Source organism: Leptonychotes weddellii, chromosome 4 (assembly GCF_054177405.1).
Source record: "Leptonychotes weddellii isolate Sample4059 chromosome 4, ASM5417740v2, whole genome shotgun sequence".
Lineage (NCBI taxonomy): Eukaryota > Metazoa > Chordata > Mammalia > Carnivora > Phocidae > Leptonychotes > Leptonychotes weddellii.
Window position 1 is genome coordinate 140666167 of NC_138372.1, and position 22643 is coordinate 140688809.

The 22643-nt window shown below is 36.3% G+C and overlaps 1 protein-coding gene across 42 annotated transcripts in view; it reads left to right on the plus strand.

Moving 5' to 3' along the window:
• RIMS2 (regulating synaptic membrane exocytosis 2) overlaps nt 1-22643 on the plus strand; it is a 577313-nt gene that overhangs the window by 201185 nt on the left and 353485 nt on the right. For 5 of the 42 annotated variants that reach the window (XM_081816371.1, XM_081816370.1, XM_081816372.1 and 2 more), the window contains exon 1: nt 1427-2074. The exons of 30 other annotated variants lie outside the window; for them this stretch is intronic. In XM_081816371.1, the coding sequence (XP_081672497.1) occupies nt 1953-2074 (122 nt within the window). In that variant the 5' untranslated portion in view covers nt 1427-1952. Of the gene's footprint in view, nt 1-1423; nt 2075-22643 lie in introns of those variants that run through there. 7 more of the 42 variants (XM_081816381.1, XM_081816383.1, XM_081816382.1 and 4 more) reach the window with 3 other exon arrangements.

Genomic DNA, 22643 nt, shown 5'->3' on the forward strand with positions numbered 1-22643 from the left:
ATTCAAATACTCTATTTTTATAAGCTGTGTGATCTCTAATCCTTTAAAGCCTCACTTTCTTTTCATCTATAAAACAATAGTAGAATTACAACCTGCTCACATTTTCTGGATATTAAAAAAAAATAAATTTAGAATTCCCGGGGCACCTGGGTGGCTCAGTCGGTTAAGCGTCTTCCTTCAGCTCAGGTCATGATCACAGGGTCTTGGGATCAAGCCCCACGTCGGGCTCCCTGCTCAGCGGGGGTCTGCTTCTCCCTCTCCCTCTGACTATCCCCCTTGCTCCTGTTCTCACTTGTGCTCTCTCTCTCAAATAAATAAATAAGTGATCTTTAAAAAATTAAAAAATAAATATAGAAGTACTTTATAAACAAAAAATACTTTATGATTATTGTTTCATAAATAGATTAATATGCGCCCATAAAAATACAAAGTAATAAATAATAAGCACTCTTAGTTGAGGACAAACCCATAATTGAACATCTTAGTTTCTAAAAGAAATGAGTTAGTTATTTAAGAATGTGCATTATTGCATGTTTATTTTGTTTTGCTCTTTTGTGACATGGGGCTTATTCATGTCAACAAAGAATTCACTGGTTTTTAAAAAAACTTCTTAGTGTATTTAAGTGCTTATTTATTGATTGTGGTACGTGTGTGGAAGGGGATAGAAGGGGCTAAGGCTAAAAGTTGAGGTGAAAAAGGGCTAAAAGGGATATATCTGTTATAGAAATGTCATGGTTTAGGAACAGTTAAAGATTCATAAATATATTAATTGTCTCTATAAGGGAGTTGATTTTTAAAATTTGGTTTATACACTACTTTTAGAGCCTGTTTTGTAGAAAGATGGACGCACCTGGCTATAGAATAGGCAAGATTTTATCTAAACCAGAATTGTTCTTTTGAGAATGGATGGTGCTCTGAGGCACTCTAAGAGAATTGGAGCCTTCAGGAAATACTCCTTTCTGAAAAGTGCTATGACCACCATTTGTTGAAATAAGTTAATAATAATTTATAAAGTTTCTCTGGGCTTAGTTGTGTGTTTTTTTTAAAAAAAATTTGTGGAGAAGTTCATATTTAATGTGTGCTGCTTAAGTGAATTTTAATTGATAGAGGATCATTTTTTTTCTATGCACAAATTTCTTCACACAAATAATCACGTAGTCACTATGTATGGCGCTTAGAAAGGGACTGGATTGAACATGATTCACTTTTCTTTAAGGATAAATGAGGACATTAAAATTAAGAAATTAAGACGAGTAAGTTTTCCAAAAGTCTCTTTGGAAGCACAGCATTATAAATGCAGTCAATAAAAGCCCTATTGTCTGTCATATTTTTATAGCTTCATGATATCAAAAGAAGGATATACCACTTATTTTTAGAGTGTTCTGTCCTATGCAGCAGCCTTCACAGTGAAGAGACCTACATACTCCGTGGCTGGAGTTACTCGTTTTTCAGGGAAAGAAGAAAGGCTTGGGAAATGCATAATTTCTCTTCCTCTTACCCAGTAGCAACATTCAGAAGATACCTTGTCCCCATTTTTATTACTTCTGAGATTTTATTGCTGGCAGCCAGATGTGCTGGAACTCCTGACAACAGCATCTATTCATTGCGTGTTTTTAATAGGCTTAGAGAAATATGAGTAGAGTACATGAAAGCAGCTCAGCTTCACACTTCAGCTGGGAATGCCCAAAAAGCTTACTGCTGTTTAGAATTCTTGCTACAGTCAGGAGAAAGCCGAAGCTGTACGGGTACTGAATCTTCCACGACTGAATTAGAAGAATAATGACTGTACAATTAGCTATCAACCTCTGCTCATTTAAACACAGTTTCTACAGAGCTCAGGAGAAATATGGAACTTGATTGGCATGTTTTTATTTGATGGTGTCTGTAAATAGATGACTTTAAAGACAGGTGGTAAGGAAAAATAAGAGAAGGAAAAAAAAAAAAGAAAGAAAATGCAATTTGAGACATTGCGCCAGGTCTGCAATTCTGTTTTATCTCATTTTCATGGGGTTTTCTCATCCCCACCAAATATTTTACAAAATGAGCTTTTTGGACAAACGTTGAACAATGCAAGGTGAGTAAAGCTAAACTGTATTTCTTTTGGCATTGATATTTTCAGAGTAATAATCTTGTATGTCTATACAAATTTTTCTGTATTGAAATATTAGTATTATAAGGCTGTTGTCTTTTTACCATACATATAAAATTTTATATAGTATTCTTCTTAATTGATTTTAAGAAGGAAAATAAGCTTACTTCGAGGCACCAAAAGCATCTTAAATTTAACTAGTTTGACCTCTGAAACGTAATACAGGCTGTTTCATGATTTCATTTTCTAATAAATAAGATGCTTAACTTAAAATGCCTGATAGATTTTTTTTTCCTTTGTGATCATGGCAGTGATTACAATGCATATATAGGATGGGGATATATAATCATATGTGATTTGTTGGAAAATGTGAATTAGCAGTCATGCATCTCTTTGTAAAACATGCGGAAGATGTTTCCTGGGTCTGAGACATTTCTCTATGCAGGGTAAATCAATAATCACTTTTAAACAAGCTATATTATCAAACCGCTAATAATGCTTTGTATTTGGTCGGCTAGTTTGAAAAGATGCTTTGTTATAAATTCCTATTGTTTCTTCAACCTCATCATTTTGTGTGTGTGTGTGTGGTGAAGATTGTTAAATTAGGAACATATGTTTTAGACGGTTTCTCTGGCTTACACTAAAAGAGACAGTCTATTAAAGAAGGCTTTTAAAATGCAGTTTTATTACCCAGTTGTTTGTGTTGTGAAAATTTCTAATGTTATATACCTCCTATAGAAAAGATCCCATTTTAACTAAATATACGTGGAGAAAGCCTAAGGAAGAAATTCTGTGAACATGATAATAATGCACTAAACCTTCTGGAAATTGAGGGAGAACTAATAGTGCATAGAATATTGAATGGTTCTGCTGGTCTCTTCTGAACAATGTGAGGCAGCCTATTTAGAGATTTAAAAAAACCTATTACACAGTATGTGTCTTAATTTAGCAAATGAAAAGGAGGCTTTTAAAATTTGTTGGCATTTAAAATGTTTACTGATGATAAACATATCTATGATCTTTTCACTGAATATGGAATAACATATCTGTTTTTTTTGTTTTTTTTAATAAAATTTCACTTCTTTCCTCAGTACAGTTCTATTCAATTGACTAATTTTATTTTATGTTTAGTTTTTAGATAAAGTATATAACAGTGTATGAAATGCTATGATGTGATGTAGATATTAGGGCTTTTAATTTAGTAATATATCACTTGAGTCTTGAGTGTCTGTAATTTATGGTAGAAATAATCTGTGTTGCATGTTATATTTAAATAGAGGAGGCAGTGTGGGTTTCTTAAAATTTCCATGACCTGGAGCTACCAGAGTTTTAGGATTTGTACTCATCCTTTATAAATCTTCTCTTTGCTTGATTCCTATCTTTTCTTAATGCCAAGAATTTATGTGTTTAAAAATATTAATATCAAGTCTGGGTGTATTTTCACATTAGAAATTGTGCTGTGAACAGTATGGCATGGAATTAGTTTTAAAAGAAATGTTAGTTTTAAAATGTGAGAATATCTATATTTTGACGGGATTGTGGATCCCTATCACTATGCTTTTGTTTTAGCTTCAAGTTTCTTTTATTATTGGCATGCTTATAATTGCATTGCTCTCATTATTAAAAATCTAGCATTTTATGTTTTTGCAATTAAATATTAAAATGTGAAGTTTCTGATGCTTCTGTAAGACCAGTCTTATTTAACTTGCTTTGATTTTTTTATCTAAGATTATCTGAAACTACCACTTAATCAATAAAAAATTTATTCTGGTTTAGGGGAAAAAATATACCTGCTTTCTGTGTTCTCAACTTCTTAGTCTTCAAAAAACATATGACATTTTTTTCACATGCAGATCTATTGATTTTCATAAATAATCACCTACTCGATTTCCTTTTAAAATCAGTCAAAACCAGTTATACAAATAGTTATTTTAGAAGTATGAAGAGTGAAAATAAGTTTATATAACTCTCAGTGTCTCCACATATTTTAACGTTTTGGTTACTTTGTGTTCAGATGAGATATAAGTGGTCCTTTAGAACTCTTTCCCTGCTTTGATTCTTTAAAAAAATACAAATGCCTTGACATCAACATTTCAGTTAGCATTGAATTAGAAAGTAAGATGTAGACTAAAAAATCATTCCTGAAGGAAAAGTCATGGAAAAATAATGACCCTAGTATGTCATCAGAAGATGTGATCTTACAACTTTAAAAATCTTCCTAAATAAATGAGCCTTTCAACCTTGTAGACTGGACATTAACGGTCTTGCGATTTGAAGCATCAATTATGTAACTATCTCTATGGAAAGAGCAGTTTTGGTTGTTATAACATGTTTAGTAATGATTTAATTGTTTGGACTAGTTCAAATGAAATATTTGGTATTTGTGTTGTGACATAAAGTATGATCTTTAAGCTGATAGAAAAATAACATCATAGATATGGCCAATTAGATTATATTTTTTTCTGAATTGCTTTCAAGGAGAAATTACTAGAATAGTACTATACATCAATTGTAGATGACATATCATTGAGGGGACCCTTTCAAGTAATATTCTTTAGACTTTTCCTAGGTAACTAATCATATCCTGAAATCTGCAACTCAACTTTCATCAGGTTTCAGATGGTAGGGCAGTTTACTACTACGACATATAAGCAATAAAAGGTTAAAAGATGAAAATCTCCCATAATAGTTACTCCAAAAACATTGGCAGGTCAACTTGTCAAAGAGCCAAGATTTTAAATACACCAGGAATATTTTATGGACAGTAAATTACTAAAACTGTTTATGAATATAGATTGTTAAAGTATTTTATTATCAAATGAATAATTGAAATTTATTTATGAGTGAAAATCATTAGAATATTTTAGACTTGTTGTTGGAAGCCATATAGAATGACCCTTATGTTTCATACTGAAAGTTCTTAGCTTATTCTCTTATCATTGTGGTTCTTGAGTACCATTTCAGTGCATAAAGGAGGTGGCAAGGTATCCTCTGTGCTTTTACAACTAAAATGAAACAATTGAAGGTAAAGCAAGAAAAAGAAATCAGTATCTGCATCCTACATAAATCCACTTGATAGGTTTTGATGAAATGCCACTTTAAATTCTTGTTATCAAGTTTTCTTACTGTAAACTCATTTTCCAAATGAAATATTTAATCAGATACAAAGATAATTGCTTTTGTTGCCAATAAAAAAATCCTTAAGTACTAAATTCATTATGTGATCTTGTCTTTGGAAGCAAACGTAAATATTGGGATGCTAGAACATAGGTTTTTAACAGAGCTCACTGCATTGAGTAATCAATTGCTTTGAGCAGTATTCAAATACATGATAATGATGACTATCTTTTGTGATAAAACTTGTGGAAAAATGTACTTAATATCTTTCAAGTTTTTCCATTTACTGATTTTTAGTAATCTCTCTTGTATGGTGAAGAAATCTCTGTTTTTTTTTTCCAGATGTGAATTTTTTCTTTGTAACTAAATGGGTGGTAGTGAATTGCTGTGCCGGCTGGCCACACAGGGGCATAATAAGACTGGAATTTATTCAGAATAGACATTAAAGACAATCTTTCTCTCCCTTCCATATACATCTAATGAGATAGGCAGACTTCCATATTTCAAAGTAAGATTACAAAGAACTTAACAGACCAAAGGATATTTGGATTTTTTGGTGTTTTCAGTTCCTAGTAAGGTAACCATATGACCTGGTTTGCCTGGAGTAGCCCCATCTTATGCCTGCCATCCTCCACTAATTATTGTTAGTACTTCTCAAAAGCGTTGCTATTTGATGATAAATTAACAGGGCCACTCTATAAAAATGAAATGTAAGGCTTGAAATTACCTAGGGCAAATGGACTCTTTTCCACTGACAAATTTTCACAGATCTAGAACATTAATATTATTATTATTATTATTTTTTAAAGATTTTATTTATTTATTTGACAGAGAGAGAGATAGCGAGAGCAGGAACACAAGCAGGGGGAGTGGGAGAGGGAGAAGCAGGCTTCCCGCCGAGCAGGGAGCCCGATGTGGGACTCGATCCCAGGACCCTGGGATCATGACCTGAGCCGAAGGCAGACGCTTAACGACTGAGCCACCCAGGCGCCCTAGAACATTAATATTATTTGAATAAAATTCGATCTTGCAAAATAAATGTTTAATTATTTAGTCTCGTAGTATTTTTGGTGAGAAGTATTTAGTTCCCTACATAGCATTTACTCTTGCTTTGGTTTATAATGAAGCCTTCAATTTGTGTTCAGGATTTTTGGCATAAACTCCTGTTATTCATCATGGCACATTAATGACTACTTTGACATTAAAAGACCAGCATGCTTACTTTTCATAGCTCTGAGACTGCAGTCTGCACAGTATGCATTGTTTGGAGTTGGTATGATCATAGCACAATTGATTTTCTATTATAGGAACATTTTTTTATGAACTGTCTTTATTCTGAAGTGTAAAGCACCCAGTAGTCTGATACACATGTGCACATGTGTACACACACAGATTCACATATTTATTTAACCTTGTTAAATATATATACTAAGTATTATAAAACTAATAATTATATATTATAGTAATAAAAGCTAATCTTAACAATTATCTCTTTATATTTATTCCTAATCAAAATGACCTGTGATTCATGAATGTGTATCATATGTATTTTTACTAGAATATTTACTGTGGACCTTAGCTATAGACCACAATTATTAGTACAGATACTTACTCTGACAGTGATACACAGTTTTTAAATATTTTCTTTTTGGGAACATTTTTATAAAGCTACTATTTTTGTTGATGACTGACAGGTAAATGTTAACTGTGCTTATTTGTTACCAAGTTTTATGTGCTCATGAAGGATCTTAGAAAACTCAAGGTAATTATCGGTAAATTTTCTGTTTAATGTTGGCACTATTCACCAATTAGTAAAATGAATTCATTTCATACGTGCTATGAGCTCTCATGTTCATATTCACTTATCAGTTACATACAGAGATTCATGTGTATGACAAAAGAATTCCCAGAACTGATCCATAATTTGAGTTAAGCTTCTGAATTTGAGAAGTTTTAAATATCTCAGAAATGTGTGTGGACACTTCTATTTGGGCAAAATGGGAAAAGCCATTGAAGATGGCTTTCTTTTGCCTAATGTTTTTCAAACTATGCTTTTTGTTTGTTTTTTGTTTTTACCAGAGAATACTTCCTTCAGAATGTACCTCAGTAGGTAAAGCAGGTAAAAGTGGAGCAGCTCTGATTTAGAAAGTGGGACATTAGGTTCTAGAAACAATTTTCAGCTGCTTACTTAAAATCAAACTTAGGACTTGTCATTTCAATTCCTTTAAACTTTCCATCTCACAGTGTGACCTTTGAAGTGTCAGAGATAGAGGTAATGGAAAATGGCAAGGAGAGCTGCCGTGTTTAGTCAAGAATTGATCTGTGCCTGATTTTTCTATCAATATTGTGTTAGCTTTATGCTGTGTAGTGTTGAACATGGAACTCATGTTCATATCTCAGGTCTGCTACTTACTGGCTGTGTGATATTGGTAAAATCACTGCATTGTGAGTTCTTGAGTTAAGAGGATTATATATTTATTAACCTCTGAATTCCAACACTTATCATATCCGGCATGCTCCTTTCTAGTCCATACTGGCTTCCCCCAGCTTGTTCTGTTTTTTTCTCCCTCAGTATAGATTAGCTATGTCTATTCTAGAACTTCATATAATTGAAGTCATAGAATGTATTATTTTATAAAAGACTTTTAATCAGCATAGCTTAAAAATATTTATCCACGTTGTTGCATGCCTGAGTAGTTTTTTCCCTTTTGATTGCTGAGTAGTGTTCCATTTTATGAATATACTTACCCTCAATTAAGTCTTTTTTGTGGTCATATATTTTTATTTCTCTTACATGAATACCTAGAAGAGGAGTTCTTGGGTCACAGGGTAGATGATGTATGTTTAGTTTTAGAATGCTGACCATTTTAAAAAGGGGTTGTTCATTTTAAATTCCTACCAAATATATTTGAGAGTTTTGGTGGTTCCACACAGTGTCCAACCTTTGATGATGTGTCTTTTTAATTTTTGTCATTCCAATGAGTGTATAATAGCATTTCCTTATGACACGATTTTGTATTTGCCTCATAACTAACAATGTCAAGCACTTTTTCATATGTTCATTGGCGAGTTGTATATCTTCCTTTGTGAAGTCTGTTCAATTTTTTTAAAAATTAGGTTTTGTTTTTCTTAATGAGTTGTAGAAGTTTTTTGTAATCTACCTGGATATCAGTCATTTGTCAGATATGTGTTCCATGAATATTTTCTCCCAGTCTGTGGTTTGTCTGTTCATTTTTTTTGCTTGTTTTCTTAATAATGCCTTTAGATGAGTTAAAATTTTGATGAAATGTAATTTATTTAAATTTTGATGAAATATAATTTATTATATTTATAATTTATTACTTTTTTCTCTTAGGGTTTTTGTTTTCTGTGTGCTGTCCAAAAATGCTTTGCCAATCCCTAAGTCATGAAACTATCCTCTTATGTAGCTCCTAGAAGGTTATTTATTTATGGTTATTTCTCTGTTGAGATTTCCTGTCTTTTAACTTATTATGAGCATATTACATTCACTTTCTTTAACATAGTTATCATACTCTAGCTTTGATATTCTTTTCTGCTAAGTTTTCTCTTGATCAGTCTCCACTGATTCTTTTTTCTCTTGAGTATGGGTCATGTTTTCCTATTTCTTAATATATTGAGTAATCTTAAATTTTATCTTGGACATGTTTAACAATACTGTATAGAGACTGTGAAATCTGTTTTGAAGAGTGCTGATTATTTTTAAAGCAGGAATTTAACTTGGTTGAACTTGAGCTACAGACTTTGTTTCCCTTGAGGTATAGCAGCTGAAATTTTAGTTTATTTTAATTTTAGCTGAGCTGCTTGAAGTCTTTCTGTGCATGCATGAGATTTGGCAGTGTTTATTATTCACAGAAATTTCTTTTTCCTTCCTGTAGCTTTCTTTTTGTCATTTCCCCCTCACTTTCCACCTTCTGTATTTGCTCAAACTCTTTCCTCTGGTTTTTCAAGTTAGTAAGATTCTGAATTTTCTAACATAGATTTAGCCTGCAAGCACTGAATGGATTTAGTTAAGTCATAAAAATGGGAAGCATATCTAAGTTATTCCTTTCTTAAAATGTCAGTTACACCCCAGTATCTATCTTCTTTTTGTTACTTTCTAGGACCTTCAAATAGTTATTTGTTCATATTTTGTCCAGAACTTATTATCTTTGGGAGGGTTAGTTTGATGGGAGTTCCTTGGCCATTATCCAAAGAAGAATCAATTCTATAACATTTTAAATTATATTTATTAAATAGTATGCTGGCAGAAAATATATTTGTAGTTTCTTTTGTAATCGTAGCTTCATTATTTATAATATGTTATATTTTTCCAAATCATTGGATAGCCAGTTGTCCAGTGGCTAATTTGGGAACCTCATGTTCTAATTAAATTAATATTGTGTCATCAGAATATATAGAGAATACATAACTTTTAATTACCTTTTTTTTTGCTATTCTATTTCATCCATATTTTAATGACTTTTGCTAATGGTAAAATATGAGCAACATGTGCACAGGCTTTCTTCACAGAAAACAGAAGTTTGATATTTCTGATCTATCAGTAAAATAAAATGTTTGTTCGGATACGATGAAGAAACAAAAGCCATCATATTTATTCTTCATCTCTTAGTTAGGTGGGCATCCATTTCAAAATAATTTCCATGTGGCTTTTTTAAAGGAAATTTGATGATGTTTTTGATGGGAATGAGTAGACTAAAGATGAAATCCCGCTTTGTGAGAGTAGTCACCAGTTCTTTAACTGGTGTCGATCACAGTATAAGTAAAAAAATGTGTGTGCTGAAAATTTGATGATAATGACTTGTAATAATGGCCCGTCTTTTAAATTAATAAAGTTTTCCAATGCCACATGGATTTTTTGCAATGAATTTTGAACATTACTTCTTTGGGTCCTGTGAAGTTATATTTTAATTTGGAAACAAAATTCTGTGTACATAAAATAGGATACACTACCTTTTCTCTAGAAACTGAACAGCTTGTTATAAAACTATATGCACAAAATATAAACCTGGTGATGAAAATACACTTAAGAGCAATATGTGCTTCAAAGAATATTACCATGTTTCCCATGAAGCCCACAGAGCTGAAGAAATGTTCATTATAGCGTTTACCATTGGTGTTGCAACAAATATATAGATGAGCAGTTTCAATGAAAAGTGGTACCACAATTAGATACAGTCCAAAGATTATGTGGAATTCTTCACCTGCATGAGCATTCATCTTTTTAAATTTTATTTTATTGTTTTTTTAAGCAATCTCTGCACCCAAAATAGGGCTCAAACTCATGACTCTGAGATCAAGAGTTGCATGCTCTACCAACTGAGCCAGCCAGGCGCCCCATGCATGAGCATTAATCTTTTAATTGTCTTTTTAAAGTTACTTTTGTTTATGTTGGCTTATGTCAAAAAGATTCATGGGGCTCCTGGGTGCCTCAGTTGGTTGAGCACCCGACTCTTGATCTCAGCTCAGGTCTTGATTTCAGAGTCCTGAGTTCAAGTTCAACTCGAGTTGGGCTCCACACTGGTCATGGAGACTACTTAAAAAAATGATATATTACTGTATAAAACACTTAATGTGAGTGTATCATGTATTAGTTTTCTATCACCACAAGCTTAGTGGGTTAAAATAATACCCAGTTTTATCTTGCAGTTCTGTAGGTCAGAATTCTAGGCAGAGTCATCTGAGTTCTCTGCTCAGGGTTTCACAAAGCTGGATCACAGTGTCAGCTAGATGGGCTATTATCTGGAAGGTCATGGGAAGAATCTACATCCAAGTGTACTAAGATTGTTGGCAGAACCCAGTTCTTTGTAGTTGTGGACTGAGGTCCCTTTTTCCTTGCTGGCTGTCAGCTGGGGGCTGCTGTCAGCATCTATAGGTCTCTTACATTCCTTGGCTCATGGTTCTGTTTTCATCTTTCATTCTTTTTTTTTTTTTTTTTAAAGATTTTATTTATTTATTTGAGAGAGAGAGAATGAGAGACAGAGAGCATGAGAGGGAGGAGGGTCAGAGGGAGAAGCAGACTCCCTGCCGAGCAGGGAGCCCGATGCGGGACTCGATCCCGGGGACTCCAGGATCATGACCTGAGCCGAAGGCAGTCGCCCAACCAACTGAGCCACCCAGGCGCCCTTCATTTTTCATTCTTAAAGTAATTATTTTTAAATTGAGACATAACTGACATATAACCTTTTATTAGTTGTAGATATACAACATAATGGTTTGATGTATGTATATATTGCAAAATGACTGCTAAAATAAGTTTAGTTACCATCCATCACCACACATAGCTACACTTCTTTTTATCTTGTGGTGAGAACTTTTTTTTTTTATTTAGTCTCTTAGCAACTTTGAAATATATAATACAGTATTGTTAACTATAGTCACCATGCTATATATCACACTTAGGTTGTTTCCATGTCTTGGCTATTATAAATAATGCTGCTTTGAACATGGGGTGCAGAAGTCTTTTTGTTGGTGCTTTCATTTCCTTTGGATATATTCCCAGACGTGGAATTGCTGGATCACGAGGTAGTTTTATTTTTATGTTTTGACGATCCTCTGTACTATTTTCCATAGTGACTGCACCAATTTACATTCCCACCAACAGTGTACATGGGTTCCCTTTTCTCCACATCCATGCCAGCGTTTGTTATCTCTTGTCTTTTTGATGATAGTCATTGTAACTGGCATTAGGTGATATTCTATTGTGGTTTTAATTTGCATTTCCCTAATGACTAGTGATGTTGAACATCTTTTCATATACTTGTTGGCCTTAAGTGTTTTTTTTTTTTGGAAAAAATGTCCACTCAGAACCTTTGCCCATTTTTTTAACTGGGTTTTTCTTTTTTGCTATTGAGTTGTATGAGTTCTTTATATATATTTTGGAAGTTGACCTCTTATTGGATATATGGTTAGCATTTCTTGTAGGGCAGGTCTGGTGGTAATGAACTCTCCCAACCTTTATTTGTTTGGGAAAGTCTTTGTCCCTCTTGCATTTTTGAAAGACAGCTTCACTGTGTGTAGAATTCTTGGTAGACAGTTATTTTCTTTTAATATTTTGAATATGTCATCCCATTCTTTCTGGGCCTGAATAGTTTCTGTTGAGAAATCCATTGGTAGTCTTATGGGGATTCCCTTATATGTAACTTCTCTCCCTTTTTTTTCCTTGCTGTTCTTAAAATTTTTTGTCTTTGATTTTTGACAATTTAATTATATTATGTCTTGATATAGTCCTATTCAGTTTCAGCCTATCTGGTGTCCTTTGGCCTCATGGATCTAGACGTCCATTTCTCTCCTCAGGTTTGGGAAGTTCTCAGCCATTATTGCTTTGAGTATATTTTCTGTCCCTATCCCTTTCTGTTCTCCTTCTGGAATTCCCATGATGTGAATATTGTTTCTTTTCATTGTGTCCTATAATCCACACAGATTTTCTTCATTCTTTTTCATTCCTTTTTTCTTTTTGCTCCTCTGACTAATTGCCAATGTCCTATCTTCCTGGTCACTGACTCTTTCTTTTGCATGATTGAGTCTACTTTTTAAATTCTCTATTGAATTCTTCAGTTCAGTTATTGCATTTTTCAGCTCTGGTATTTCTCTTTGGTTTTCTTTCTTTCTTTTTTTATCATTCCTATTTCCTTGTTAAACTTCTCTTTTTGTTCATGCATTGTTTTCCTTTTTTTAGTTGTCTGTGTTTTCTTGTAGTTCACTAAACTTTTTTAAGAGGATTATTTGGACTTCTTTGATAGTTTATAGATGTTTATTTCATAAGGGTTTGTTACTGGAACTTGTTACTTTCCTTTAGTGGTGTCATATTTACCTGATTTTTCATGATCCTTGATTCCTTATGTTGGCACCTGCACATTTGAGTAGTTGGGCTTCTCTTCCAAAGTTTACAGGGTTGCTTTGGCAGAGACAGTTCTTTACCAGTCAGCTGAGTTTGGGTTCTGGGTCTGGGTCTGTCTACTGTCCTTGGGCAGGTGGTGCCTGATATTATGGCCTGTTTTTGGTTGAGGCAGCTGTTTGAGTTGTGAGGACTGGGATGGGGTTGTGTGTGCTGCTGGCTAAGAACAGTTAGATAGGACTGCTGGCTTGGTTCCCTACCCAAGTGAGGCTGTAGGATGGGCTCCATGATTGCCTGAATTCTCTGGTCAGGATTCCTAGATGGTCAGGAGTGGGTACCTCATTCAGTACCACATGGGGCTATTTAATATTTAAAAAAAATAATCTCTAAACCCAATGTGGCACTCAAACTCATGACCCCTAGATCAAGAGTCGCACATGTTCTATGGACTGAACTAGCCAGGTGCCCCAAGATGCAGCTATTAATTAGCTTCCTTGTCCTGGCAGGACCCAGGACCTGTGGTAGCTAGTTGTTTGGGGACCCAAATCAGCCCAGAGTATGCACTGAATTCTCTGGTCAGGTAAGGCCACTGGTTTTGCTCTGCAGACAGGGGAATCCCCAGGCTCTGCTCTTTGTTCCTGTGCCAATCTACGTAGGGGTGTTGAATGGGCTGTGCAGCTTCCTGTGTGCTCTGGTTAGGTTCCCTGATTGGACAGGCTGAAGGCTGTACAGTGATGAGCGGGGCTACAAATTAGATTCCATGCCTGGGCACAGTGGGAGAGGCAGCTCTAAAGCTGGTAAAGCTCTTAGTTTATTGTCTTAACTCAAGCCGACCTGCACCCCTCATTCCCTGAGCAAACAGGGCCACTGGCTTTGCTCTGTAAACTATTGACTCTGCCTGCCTACCTCTTGGATTGAGTGCTACTGGGTCACATAACTTCCAGGACTTGTCCTCAGCCCTTCTGGTAAGATGGGGCTGAAAGATATTTTCTACAGCAGGTAGAGCTACGTTGCAGCTTGCCTGTTTGGGTGGGAGGTGCTGTTCCAGGCCACTTTCGGTTTCCCAAATAGGCTCTCCAGTGGGGAGGGGCCAGGAGCTACCCTCTGCTTTGGCTATGAATTAATCGCCCTACCTGTGCCTAGCATGGGAACACTACACAGGTGATACTGGCTTTGCTCTGAGGGTGATCAGCTCTGCTGCCTGCCTCTTGGCTCAAGTGCTGCTGGGGCAGCACAGCTTCCAGGAGTTGTCACCAGCCCTTGGTCAGATGGGGCCAGAAGACACTCCACAGTGGGTGGGGCTATGATTCAGCTCCTTGACTGGGCATGGGCAACCAGGCTCTAAGGCTGGCAAAACTCCTCCTTTGAACATCTGAATCAGACAGATTTGCACCCCAACAAGTTCCCTGGTCAGAGTGTACCCCTGACTTGGTTCTGCAGATGAGCAAAGTCACTGGTTGGGATTACTACTTGGGCACTGCGGGTAGGAACTCTCAGCCAAGATCTGTGTGCTAGTTCTTTCAAGACCCTCCCCCCATCTCAGTCAAAGTCCGATTCTCAGTGGATGCGCCTTCAGATTCCCCAGTAATCCTCTTGCTGCAAGATCAGAATAGCAGCTCTTGTAAAGCGACCCACAATGCTGGGGGTGCTGGTTGTACCCCAGGGGTTCTCTTTTCCCACTGGAGGAACCAGAGGTTCGGGGGAGACCTCTTTGCATGATGCTGCACTGGCCTGGGGGAGGGGCAATGCAGTCAACGTGTAGTCACTTCTCTTACCCTTCTAATGCAGTCTGTCTTGGTCTCTGTGGCAGGGGTGCTTTAGCCTCAGCCCTGTGTTCTGGGATTCTCTCAGTGTGTCTTGTTCTTGAATAGCTCTAGTTGTTCTTACTGTGGGGGGTGTCGGGACTGAAGTCAGGAACAACCGGTGTTGCCATCTTGGTGATATCACTCTAGCTAGTATAATTTAATTTTTACCTCAGTTGCCCTTTGTGCTATTGTTGTTATATATTTTATTGTATACAAATATTATAAACTTCACCAGCCATTATTATTAATTTTGCATTAAATGATCAACTTTTTTATTTTTAAGAAGAACTTTTTACAATTACCTACACATTTACTTTTTTTGATTATCTTCATTTCTCTCTCCAGATCTGGACCTCTTTTTGGCATCATATCTCTTCTACCTGAAGAAATTCTATTAGTATTTCATGGTGTATGGGTCTAATGGTGATGAATTCTTTCAGCCTTTGTAGGTTAAAAAAAAAATCTGTATTTTTTTTCCTTCAGTTTTTGGAAGGGTACTTAATTACAGATTAGGTATAGATTTAGGTGAACTTTGTTTTTTTCCTCTAGTGCTTAAGTCATTCAATTGTCGTCTGGCCTCCACTCTTTATGGAGAGCAATCAGCTCTAATTTTTATTGTTTTTTTCCTGTAGATATTGTGTCTTTTTTCTATGATTGCCTTTAATATATCTCTTTGTCTTTTGTTTTCAGCAACTTGAAGTATTTTTCTTTATATTTATTCTCATTGTGGGTCACTGAGCTGCTTGGATTTATAGGTTGATATCAATCATCAATTTAAAAATATGTTGGTCATTATCTCTTCAATCTTTTCTCTGTCCCCCCTTTCCCTTTATGACTCCAAATACATATATAATGTATTCATTTATGTTTTTATCTAAATGCTTTTTTTAAAAAAACAGGCAGTTAAATTAAGGAGCATCACCTTGATCTTATCAAAGTATAGTTTTAGGCTTCGTTTAGATAGTACTCTTTACTTTTTTCTTTTGTCATGGGGCACAGCCCTTACTCCTAAGGTATGGTTTCTTACTCTTAATGCGTGATCTTTCTAGGTTCTCAACTGAATGCCTTGAGATTTTCACAAATATCTTTCCAAGCCTGCTTTATCAGAGAGTTTCATTATATCGTGTGACGTCTGACATTTCTCTTCATCTCTCAGCCCTCAGCCAAGTGTAGTCTACCGGGCTCCAGAAAGCCTGCATATGTATAGCTTAGGATTTGGGCAGGAACCTGAGTAAAAACTCTATGCCTATTTCTGAGGTTTATTCTCTTAGCTCTCTTCTCTCTAGTAATCTGCGTCACAAATTCCCACTGTATTAACAGGACTGATTCTAATCTCTTTTTAACACCAGGCTGTTTCTTATGCTTAGTAAGCCCTATGCCCTCTGACTGCCTGGGCTCCAGTTCCTCATCGTGAAATTGTTGTGAAATTGTTTCCAGGCAGAAAAGCTAGTATGGAGTGTACCTTATATGCTTTTCTTTTCTTAAGAATCTCAACCTTGTGTCCTATTCAATGCCTTAAGGTGATTGTTTCATCAATTCCTCCCAGTTTTCTCGTTTTTTATGGCAAGAAGGAAAACCTTATACTAACTACTCAGGAATCTCTTAATTATTTTATAATAATTTAATAAGCACCTATGAACCCACCATCCCAAACAAGAGCTGGAACCTTAGCAGTAATTTATATCTAATCGTTTTTTTAACTTCATCTCATTCCCTTGGCTCCTCCAGTGGCAATTTTAATACTAAACCCCACATTCATCATTCCTTTGCCTTCCTTTTAAATATAGGTTTCTTAGATGTATGTATTCCCCCAAAGTGTCAGTTGTTTTATCTTTATCAAAAGGTGTTGTTTGTTTTTTACACTTAATTCTACATTGTATCACATTGTTATGGGTTGTGGTAGTTCATTAATTTTGATTGCCGTATGATATTACATAGAGTAACTATATCACAGTTTTTAATACACTGTCCTGCCAATGGGCATTTGGATTGTTTCTAAATTTTCTCTATTGTGAAAATGCTCTGGTGAATATTCTCAGATATCTCTTGTACATATGCAGGAGTTTCTCTTGGATATATTTCATTCATATGTTCAACTTTAAGAGAGAATGCGAAAATGTTTTCCAGCTGGTTTTTTAGGCAATGATAATTCAATGCATTCATAATTGAGAATGAAATGATTCAAAAGCAAAACCTTAATAAAAAAGTTGGACAGTTTTAACCATAGCTGTCGCTGAGAGGTGCACTTGTTAATTTGGCAAAAACAATCTTAGAATAAATATATTTTAAATGAGCCTGCCCATACCAGAAATTTGTTTTCATCCTTTCCTGTCTCCTTCCTGTTCTCCTTCCATCCCTCTCTTCGTCCTTTCCACTTTCCTTCCTTCCTTCTTCCCTCTTTTTTCCCTCTCTACCTTTCTCTTCTTTCTTTCTCTCTCTTTCTCTACCTTTCTCTTCTCTTTTCTTTTTTCTTTCTTTCTTCTCTCTTTCTTTCTTTTTACCAAAGCAAGGTATAAACCTCTACATCGGTAAAGAAAGATCTTTGAAATAGGCAGGAATAGCAGGGGTTCAGCAGGCCTTAAAGAACACAGAGTCTAGGATTTTCATGGATAAAGTCTCCAGATTGCTAAGAAAAACTGCATTGTCTGTAATGATACTAAATTAGGTTATTTGGGCTCATTTAGGTCCTTCATGCTGTTGCTTGAGAATTATTTGTTTATTCTCAATTAGTTACCACAGTTTCCCCCTTTCTACACACAACTCTATCAGGAAATGAATTTCTTCTTGATTTGTATCTCCAGAAACAATAAATGCTAGATCTCTAAAATTTGTTTCCACATCTGAAATAGTTGCCTTCTTTTTAAACTAGCTCTGAAGAATATTTCCTTACTTTTTTCCCCTCTCATATATGGTAGTTTATGAATTACCTCTTTTATTTGAATGTTGATTGTTAAATGGTGAAAACACTGGACTTGACAATTTTCTCTGTCCGTGTAAATCTTCATTATCAGCAAAAAGATGCAAGCAAGTGAATCAGTAAGATTTTCCATTCTCACAGCCGGATGGTGCACTTTCGCATTGCCTCTAGCTGCAGAAATGCAGGTGAGCCTTGTTAACCCAATCAGCTAGATGTCTTCCTCCGTCAGATCTTACAGATGGTTCGGATGTTTCAGAAGTCTCTTAGCATCTGTTTAAAATCTTCAAACTGCTTTTACCAAATTTGTTTGAATCCTATTTGTGGTTACGCTTGATTATACATCTGTAGACATTTGAAGATTGTCATTAAGAAATGGCTTTATATCTTATACTTATCCTATACTAACATTACTTCTAGTGAAGCTGTAATTGAAGTGAAAAATAAACAAAAACAAAAACAAAACATGTATGAGATTAGTGTATTCAAAGAAATAGAGGTTAATCTCCTTTTATTTGGGTTCATAAGATTTTGCACATAAAGCAAGATCCTTGTTTTCTATTGACTTCCATTATATTTACAGTGATTGATAATAGAAGAATGCTTTTTTACTTCCTTCACCTATGTCAAGTGAAAAAAGAACATAGATGTAGCTTTCGTTTTGTTTTACAAATAGGAAAGAAAACCATAGAAAAAAGAATTGAAGAAAATATACCAAGATATTAACAGCCAATGCTTTGGGTTTTATAATTAAATATAACTAAAAAATAATGTGACAATGAATTTTATGAAAATTAAATGTGCTAAAATATATAAAGCATTTAGAACATGGCCTGACAAGTAATGAACACTAAATAAATAATAAGAATTATTTTTATTAATTACCTCTTTTCTTCTATTCAAGATTTTACTCTGAAAGATTCTTTGAAGTCCAATTTCCAGGTCAAAAGTGATCAACTTTTCTAAGACTCCCATCATTGCTAAATTGCTTTCCTAAAAGGTTAAACAAATTACATTTCCACAGTGAACGCATGAAATTGCTCTTCATAAATGGCATTGGTTGCTTTCATATGGTCGTATGTTTAATTTCATTGTTTGTTATATAAGTTTTTAAAATATGTATAAAAACATTCACTTATCTGTATTAATTTGCTAGGGCTGCCATTACAACGTACCACAGATTAGGTGGCTTAAAGAACAGACATTTTTCTTTGAGTTCTGGAGATTAGAAGCTCAAGATCAAGGTATCAGCAGGTTTGGTTTCTTCCGAAGCCTCTCTCCTTGGATTGCAGGGGCCTGATTTCTTGCTGTGGCCTCGTGGTCTTTCCTGTGTATGTGTGCATCCTTGGTACCTGTCCGTGGGTCCAAACTTCCTTTTATAAGGATACCAATTAGATTGGATTAGGGCTGTATTCCTAACTCAGACATTTCTACTCTGGCAGGCACGCATATGCTAGCATGTTGGTATTAGTGACATAAGGCTGGTCAGAAGGAAACATAATGGTTAGTTAAGTGGAAGAGGAGTAGGTATGTGGATCTGAATATACAGACTGCAGAATAAAACAAAAATGTGAGAAAGAACAAGCACAGTCATAGTCAGAAAGGAATTCATAGCCTTTGCAAGGATGTTTGATAATCGTTTCCCTGCCTTTAATGGGTTTGAGACCACACTGGGCCCCAAATATGTTTCCATTATAGCAAAAGTAATAGAAGGATTTGATCAAATCAAGTGGCATAAATGTTATCTCCACTTTACCTCGGAGTTTGGTATGTTTTTGATGCTTTTTCTCAGTTTATCATATACTGCTTTGCTCCCTTTCCTCTTGTTCCTAATTTGCTGTCACATACACCATTTGAAATGTTACCTGGCTTTTTTTTCCCCACAACCTCTTTTGTGCAGATTCTTTTCTCTCTGTTTTTTTTTTTTCCCCCCCTTTATTGAGAATTGTGCAACCTTAGACAAAAGCTAGCTTTATCCTCTGATTTTAATCTGGAACCAATTTAAATCTGGAACTTTGGTGTAGGTATTAAATTTTACTGAGTCCTTTCCTAGGACACTAAGTACCCTAATTTTCTTCCTGTGACAGGTTAAAAAGCATCTATTTTAAACAAAGGCAGCTATCAAGTACTTTTTATTTTATCAGCTAATGTTTGTTTAACTATAATTTGCCAAGTGCTTTAGAGTCACCAAGGGGGAAGGTGGTGAAAGAGGCAGTAGGTCTCCAAGGTCTCTGTCCTTGGAGAATTTAGAACTGTGACAGGTCAACTCACTACAAGGAAAACATGTGTCCAAAAGAACCATTCTTAAAGTAGGACTTTGGTCTCACCTTGGTTCTGCCCTAATTGAAAAGTCACTGGCAGATGACTGACTCTCATTTCCTTTTGAAGTTTGTGTGGAGTCTAGGGCCTGAGGACTAGAAGTCAGAATGCTGACACTTAATTAAACTTAATCTTGATGTCTATTTTCTTCTTGCTGCCTTGCACTTGAAAAGTCCGGCTCATTAGGATTTATGATAAGAGTTAGAAAGAGAGGAGTATCTTAGTACAAGTTGCCTAGAAACAGAGCCTGACAGGAATTCAGGTATGTATATTTTATTGAGTAAGTGCTCTTCAGGAAAAAAAAAATAACAGGGACTGAGTGAAGCAGGATATGGAAGAGCTAATCAAGGATGTGGTCTCAGGTTAAGTCTAGCCATGGGGGTGGGGGCTCTTGAGCATGAGTCATTCCTCAGAGTTGTTCTTTTTATCCCAGTCACTCATTGGGTAGGAGTTATCCCTGGAATGGGGGTAACCTCCCAGGTGAGATGGCAGTCATGCTTTGAGAGCATTTCTTTGACAAATGGGGGTACCTGCGAGCAACTAGCAGCCACCACTTACAGCAGCTGGAAAGTGGGTGAACTGGCCTGGGAAAAGGGACTGGGGGACCACCCATAATGTATACTTTAGTCTATCCCTAGCACAATTTGGAGCCAATTGCCTCTGACAGTTAAGTTTACTCCATTCAGGCACAGGTCCTCCAGGATTCTGTGCTCACAATTTCTTTAAAAACTTACTTGAGGAGTGCTAGATCCACGACTACTGCAGTTAACCCTGTGGCCATAAATGATACTTATCAACTCCTTCTCCCCCCTCCCTACCCTCAACCCCCACCCTTTTATTGGTCTAAGTAACTCATCTGCTAGGTAGACCCTGGACGCTTATCACTGCAGAGTCTAAGCACCTTAGCACCATGTCCTTTGGTGGATTCCCCTTGATAGTGGCAACATGACTTGCAAATAACAAGAGACACTCCAGTGGATAGCCTGAATGTCAAACACATGCTCCTGCCCCCATTTTATAGCAGCCATCTTACCTCCTCACAATGATCAGGGTCAATTACTCCTGCCAGTATGACTATTCTTTTCTGGTGCAAGGAGCACAAAGTGACCAGGCGGTAGCTGTAGCTTTGGTTATATGTTCCTGATGAAGCATTCCCTGTTTTGGGAATCAGGATCTCTAGACCCATAGAGCCTGAAGCAGCAGTATGACACACATTTCCCAAGTTGATAATTGGCAGTAATGGTTAGCGGGCCACTCTTATTTCTACCCCTTGGTTCCTGGCCTGTGTATCTATCAGGAGCATAGTAACATATGATAGCCAGTGATTTAAAGAATATACCATTTCCTAAAAGATAGTATCCCTTCCTTGCAGGGTGTCTACCTAATCTGGAGTCTCAGATGCATGTTTACGAGAACATGCTACTGCTCTAGCAGGTTGAAAGATTCTGGATGCCATGGTATGTGTTAGGATCAAGTGGATCCCATGATTGATTGATGTCCTCACTGCATTAGCACTACAAAGGAGGCATATATCCTTTGTTTGGTCAGAAGTATGTTCTGTGATATCCATGTAGGTAAACCAGGCACTCAGTGCATGTACCGTGGTACTTGCTGAGGCACTTTGGGCAGGGAAGGCAAACCCATATCGGAACACCTCTCTATGCCCATTTGAGTGAATTACTGACCCTTCCAGGGTAGAAGGTGTCTGATATAGCCACCTTATTACTAAATGTTTTGTGGTCTCTTTGAAAGATGGAATTATATTGGGTGAGAGGTCAGACACTCAGCAGGGTGTCTTTATTAGTCAGGGTGAGAGTAGAATATGCTGTTGGGCACATGAATAGCTTATGTATCTGCTGCGATGGCTTTATTCCACTTATGGGGTTGGGTGGGGTTGGTGAGGACAGAGGCCGGCTGACATCTCATGACCAATTCATTGGTCTACTTGGTTATTTAAAAGCTCTTTTGAGGCAGATATTCTCTGGCATGCATAATGTGCAATACTAGGATCCACACACCATCAGCCCACTCCTGTAGGTCTACCCAGTTTTTTCTTTATTGGAACTCTTTGTCTCAGATCTTCCAGTGTTGCTTTTTTTCTGGCCCCTGATTAGTCATCTAAGCAATTCACCATTATCCAACAATCCATATGTAGTTTTTTCTCTGCACACAAAATGGATAACCATGTGTACTCCCTGAAACTTGGCCTGTTGAGAGGATTTCTCCTCATCACTGCTTTTCAGGGCTAACCTTGAATGGGGCTGAGGTCTAGCAGCACTCCATTTATAGCTTATACTTACATACTGAGCAGGTCCATTCATGATCTAAGCTCGGCGTTTTTCTTTCTTGGATATGAACTTCAGAGGAAGCACTGATGCAATAGTGTTAAGTGACTTGATAGCCTGGGCCATCTGTTTGGACAACTTACTTGTCACCTCTGGACCTGCTCAACCCAATCCCAGATGAACTGCTTTCATTTTATTATGGAATGCTGCAGAATCTATCTGACCTTATGATTTGGTGGTCTCAAGATGGGCTCTTCTG